At 43.5% G+C, this 6,314-nt stretch overlaps 1 protein-coding gene across 4 annotated transcripts in view; it reads left to right on the top strand.

Annotated features, from left to right (window-relative positions):
- The window catches only part of SCN8A (sodium voltage-gated channel alpha subunit 8), a 172,543-nt gene that overhangs the window by 72,453 nt on the left and 93,776 nt on the right, over window positions 1-6,314 (top strand). For all 4 annotated transcript variants that reach the window (XM_030884781.2, XM_030884780.2, XM_004711370.2 and 1 more), the window contains exon 10: window positions 93-386. In XM_030884781.2, the coding sequence (XP_030740641.1) occupies window positions 93-386 (294 nt within the window). The remainder of the gene's footprint in view (window positions 1-92; window positions 387-6,314) is intronic.

Here is a 6,314-nt window from a genome sequence, read left to right as displayed (position 1 = left end):
GTATCTGCCTGTGGGAAAGAGCTGGTCTGCACTTACTGGGGCGGGTCCAGTGAGCTGCCTTTGAACTGCTTGCTGCTGTGCCCCCTTTGTAGGCTGCAGCCATGGCGACCTCAGCGGGCACCGTCTCAGAAGACGCCATAGAGGAAGAAGGCGAAGACGGGGTGGGCTCTCCCCGGAGCTCCTCTGAAATTTCGAAGCTCAGTTCAAAGAGTGCCAAGGAAAGACGCAATAGGAGAAAGAAGAAGAGACAGAAGGAGCTCTCTGAAGGAGTGGAGAAAGGGGATCCTGAGAAGGTGTTTAAATCAGAGTCCGAAGACGGTATGAGGAGAAAAGGCATTCGGCTGCCAGACAACAGAATAGGGAGAAAGTTTTCCATCATGAATCAGGTAAGCCCTTCCTGCATTGGGTCAGATAAGCTTAATCATTTCAGGTTTCCCTAATCCTACTTGAGCCTTGAATTCCCTTTTGGCCTGCCATTCTCCGGAGCCACTCCCACACTCCCAACCCTACCTCTCAGCACTGTCGTCCCTCGTCCCTCGGGAGGGGGCAGTGTGACCAGCGTTGGTGTCACAGCAGGGGTCACCATGTTCTAAATCACCAAGCAGAACCTTCCTCTTCTTAGCATCTGAAAATCAGGATTGAGCTCAAACACCTCTGTTTAAGATTTGCATATAAACTTAGGTTAAAAAGTGGGGGAGAGGGAGCCATAAAACTCTTTAGTTACCTTATTTGAACATGGCAAGTTTAGAATTATTCAAGCTATACAGTGTCGTGCTGATAAATTAGCCTAAAGTGTATTGAAAACCTCAGTCTTACCCAGCTTTGATGAGTAAGGAAACTAAGAGAAAGAGAAGGGAGATAACTTATTAAACATTTTATTTCTCTAAATTTTATCTCATAATAATAATAAGAATTCTTAGGTCTCAAAAAATGCCACTAAAGTCGAATTCTTAGACTATATAATTCCCCCTTGTAAAGAAATGCTAAAGCGCTTATTGATCCAGGTGTGGAATAGATCACAGCTACTTTGATGACATGGAGCCCTGGTGATGCGGTTAAACTTTGAGCTGCGATCACATGGTTGGCAGTTCAAAACCACCAGCAGCTCTGTGGGAGAAACACTGGGCTTTCTACTCCCATAAATAGTTACTGTCTCAGAAACCCCCAGAGGGACACGATAAGTCAGCATTGGCCCGTTGACAGTGAGTTTGAGACTGGATGTCAGGGTATCCAGCGTCTCTTGTTTTTCTTGGTGATGACTCGTTGTGCCTCTGTCCTGTGTCTCTCGTCAGCCAGTCCAGGCTTCTGATTTCACCTCAACAAGACCTCTCATGAGCATCCCTTCCTTTCCGTTCCTTTTACTCCCAACGTGGGTCAGGCTTCTGTGTTATTTTTATTTTGCTGCAGTTGGTCACTGCAATTTCATTTCCTCTGATAGTTCTCCCTCTCCTTTGTGTCTCATATGCCATTGACTAATCACTTCCTGAAACGGCGCTCAGTATTCATTTAGCAAGCATTTCTGGAGTGCCTACCACATACTACGGATTGTACTAGGTCCTAGAGATTAAAAGGTTGTGAAAATACTGCTCCTGACCTCTGAACTAACTCAGATCCTGTCTTTGAATTGATTCCAATGCATGATGACCCCCTATAACACAGGGTAGAACTGCCCGTGTGCGTGTCTAAGTCTGTACGTCTTTACGGAGTAGAAAGCCTCATCTCTTGCTGAGAGACTGGTGGTTTTGACCTAGAGACTGTGTTTAGCAGCCCAACATGTAAACCACTATGCAAGCAAGGCTCCTGGTTCCTCCTAGACAGCTTAGAGTATAGTGGGGCAGACAGGTACATTAAAAAAATTCTTACTATCACAGCATTAAAAGCATTAGTCCATAAAGAGATAATAATGGGGGTGTGTTGAAGAGCAGAGGTCTGTCCCAGCCCAGAGGGTTGGCAGAGATTTTCTGTAGAAAGTAAATTTTGAATTAAAGTTTAAAGTAGGAACAGGAATTAAGTAATGCAGATGGCTACTAGAGTAGAAACAATAAGGCAGAAGGAGAAAGGCCCATCCCAGGCTTAGGAGGAAAGGATGTTCCAATTTGCACATGTTAAGTTTGAATTATTTGTCGATAACCAAGTAGAGAGGTCCTTCCGGCTCACCAAACTCAAATCTAAACTCACTGCCACCGGGTCCAAACCCACCGCAAGGCTTTAGGACACAGAGTAAAGCTGCCCGTTTGGGCTCCCAAGACTTTAACTCTTTACGGGAATAGAAAGTCTCATCTTTCTCCCTTGGAGCGGCTGATGGGTGCAAACGGTTGGCCTGGCAGTTAGTAGCTAAATGAGTGACTCACTACGCCATCAGGACTCCTTCCTGGACACCCAGAGAGTCAAATGATAGTTCGAGGAAGAGGTCATGAGCCAAAAAGGTGTGCTTGCAACTGATGAGAGTCCCCCCGGGAGAATGTGTCAGGGGAAAGAACAGTAGTAGGCCCAGAAGATGCAGGTCATGAAAGCAAGTACGTGAACAGCTAAGAGGTGCCAGCAGAGCCAAGAGCGCTGCGTAAAGAAGAGAGTGGGAAGGTCGGGGAAGGAAAGGGAGTCGTCACTGTCCTGAAATTTAACAGAGATACTTGGTGAAGTGAGAGTTGGAAATGACTGGTGAGATTGACAATATCCAAGTCACTGATGGCTCTAAAGAGAGACAATTCAGACCAAGAGAGACTGGATACCCTATTCAATGGGATGGGGAGGCAGGGACTACAGACCTTTTGTTCAAGCTTTTTTAGAGACTGGGCAAAAGGAAGCATCCTTCTAATCTGGGGGTGGGGTGCCAACAAAAGGAGGGTGGGATAGGGCACAATCTCAGAAGATGTGACAATAGTCTCTTAACAGGAAGGTGCATCTTCTCCCCTAAAACCTCAGGATAAAATAGAGTGGGAGTGAATAACTTTGTAAATAGAAAGCAGGAAGTTGAGGAAGATGACATCTGATAGTGTCTACTCTTTCAATAATGTAGCAAATTAAGAATCTTATTGAAAGGAATGAGAGGCTGGGTATGGTATTTGAAGAAAATATGGCTGGTTAGAATAGTTATTAAGAAGCATGGGGGAGTAAATTCCCCTGGTCAGATTCATTTTGTTTACTATTAAATATTTGTTGAAAAATATACACAGCAAACTGTACACTGATCCAGCGATTTCTATAATTCAGGATATTGATGACATTCTTGAAGTTGTATAACCTATTTTTTCCAAATTGTTTCTCCCCCATCGGTGTGAGCACATTGCCCCTTAAACTTCCTACCTTTCAAGTTGCTCTTGTCAATTTGACCTACAGGACCCTGGGTGGCATCGCAGGTCGCACACTGAGCTGTTCAGTACAAAGTCAGCCATGCAAAGCCACTCTGCAGAGGAGACATAGGCCCCCGCCCCCCAAGCGTTGTAGTTTCAGAAACCACAAGGGGCAGTGCTACTCAATGTCCCATAGGGATGCCAGGAGTCCAAATGGATTTGATGGCAGTGAGTTTGGGTTTTGTTGTTGTTTGTTTGTTTGTTTGTTTGTTTGTTTTGGAGGAGTCAGTCCTGGTGGCAGAGTGGTTACCCATTAGACTGCTAACTAGAAGGTCAGCAGTTCGAAAGCACCAGCTACTTTGTGCGAGAAAGACAGGACTTTCTACTGCAAAGAGTTACAGTCTTGGAAACCCATAGGCATTTCTGCCCTGACTTAGGGATCACTGTGAGTTGGAATCAACTCGATGGTACTGAGTTCTTTGTATGTTTGCAGCTAGTTATTTAAAAGAGCACCATGTAAATAAATGAACAAACGAACAAACACTATGCCCAAGGCAGTAAGTTCCACTCTTTAGCAGGGACTCCAGAGCAATCCTTTCCTCCTCCAATACTGTACCACCCTTCTTCTCACTATTTCTTTTATCACGCCCTCTCAGCCCCCAGCCCCCAGAGAGGTAAGCCACAATGAACCGCTCCATGTTTCCTCATACATGGTCTTTGTTTTCTACTCTGTGCTCCAAAAGCATCCTCTCTGAAATGCTCCATTTTTCCACCTCTGATTGTCCACATTGTACTGATTCTTCATAGCCTTCCCTTGGCAAACCTTTATAGATCCCACCCCACTTTCACACTCAATTGGAAATGTTTGTTTCATCCTTCCACTGTCTTTTATATTTACCTCTTTATGAGTTGTTTTAACTCTCGCTGGTGTTATATGTATCTATATTCATCTCATCTCCTCTCTTAGGTAAGTCAAGGTCTTCCTCTGCCCATGGCTAACATTCGGATATTTGTTGGACAAACCCACGGGGTATTGAACCCTCTGGGCCTTCTTCATGGCCTGGGGCTTTTTCTGTCTCACTTAGACTTACCTTTCTCCTGGGTCAGCCTCTTGGAGGGAAGGGGGCATTCTAATTGCAGCTTTGTTATCAATGGGCCTCCTATACTGGCTGGAGAGCTATCACTGTACAAGTTAATGAGCACCTTATAGCCGCTAACACTTTGCTATTGAATGGTCCCTGATTAATCTATAGGCTCTAGCCAAAAACTGACACTGATTGTTCCCTAGCTCAGAAAATGAAAATGGGCTTCTGATATGCCTTGCTTTGCATGAAAAAGTTCCCTTCCTCTCATTGCCCCATCCCCCCAAACCATGCTTCCCTAGAGGCTAGGGTTGACTGCCAAGATTGGCCTGGAAGCCCCATGGTAGTGATACTTTTCATCCCAGGAGTATCCTGCAATTCTGTGACTTTATCTGGAAGAATGAGCATGGAGACTAAGGCCTAGAGAGATTGACTAATTTATCCAAGGCCTTCCAGCTCGGAGGTGGTAGAGCCAAGATCTTAACCTGGGTCCACCAGACGCCAGAGTTTGTGTTCCTAAATGCTGCATTGTAGAACCCCTCCTTCCTACTCCCCTGCACATGGACATAGCCATCTCTTCTGTTGGCTTGATAAAGAAGAGGGCTTCACTTTTCACTGACTGTAATTCAGGTACTTGTCCGTTTCTTTAACTTTCAGATCTCCTATCCAACCCATTTCCTACTCATATCTGTAGAATATTATTACAGAGTTCTTAGGGTATAGGGTAGTTCATTTATATTAGATTGAATTCATTTTTTGTGAAGCATTTTAATTACTGTGCCCTGGTGGCAGAGTGGGTTGTATACATTGATCCGCAGTTCAATCCACCATCCGCTCCGAGGTAACACCCATAAAGAGTTACAGTCTCAGAAACCCATAGGGGAAGTTCTGCTCTGTCCAATAGAGTCTCTGTGAGTCAGAATTAACTCAGTGACAGTAAATGAGTGAGTGAGGGAGGGAGCGAGCGAGCGAGCGAACGAAGGAACGAAAGAACGAACATGCAGTTCTGAAATTTTCGGTCTCAAGAAAAACTGCCATTGAGTTGATTCCAACTCATTGTGACCCTGTAGGATAGAAGAGACCTCCTTGGGTTTCTAAGACTCTAATTGCGTGCAGGAGGAGAAAGCCTCATCTTTCTCCTGTGAAGTGGCTGGTGGTTTCAAACTGCCGACCTGGCACTAGCAGTCCGCCACAGAACCCACTTTGCCACCAGGGCGCCTGTATATTCTTAAAAGTATCCTTAAAAATTACAGGACTCCACAGAGCTTTTTGTTAAGTGCTTTTAGTGTATTAGATTAGAAATGATTATTGAGAATTTTAAAAATATTCATTTACTAAGTCACTTTAAAATAATTATAATTCCATTGCATGTTTAATACAAATCCCATTCCTTTTACCCCAAAAATGACATTTTTCTTTTTTCTTTTAACCAGAGAGCAAAATGAGATTTTTCAAAGCAAGAAAACTAGCGACAAAATGGTAGAGTTTCATATTTTTGCAACTCTCTTTAATGTGTAACTTAATAGAAGACAGCTGGAACGAACGTCATGTCTGCTTCTGCATTCCATCTGTTGCAATTTTTTTAGTGGAAGTATTTTAAGAAAATCCATCTTCATACAGATATGTATGAAGAAAAGGGAGGAATACTTCAGTAATCTTTTCAGATAATAGTGGATATTCTTCTTTTATACTATTCCAAAACCCAGCAGTGATCGTTTCTCAGAAGTTAGTTAAAATGTGGAATCTGAAAAGGTACATATGTTACTAACTTCATACTCTATTACACTAAAATTGATTCCTCTACTTTACATCATCGATCTTTTACCCATGGTTGATTTGTAGCATCGCACATTGATCATTTATAAAAGATTGATTGACTGAGCTACACAAGTTTTCCAAGTACTGACACCTAATGTGGAAAATGCATATTCACGATAGCCAT

This window comes from Echinops telfairi, unplaced genomic scaffold (assembly GCF_000313985.2).
Source record: "Echinops telfairi isolate 266 unplaced genomic scaffold, ASM31398v2 ScPeMD7_12;HRSCAF=54, whole genome shotgun sequence".
NCBI lineage: Eukaryota > Metazoa > Chordata > Mammalia > Afrosoricida > Tenrecidae > Echinops > Echinops telfairi.
Note: the sequence above shows the minus strand (reverse complement) of the source record. Positions and strands in the feature narration are given on the sequence as shown.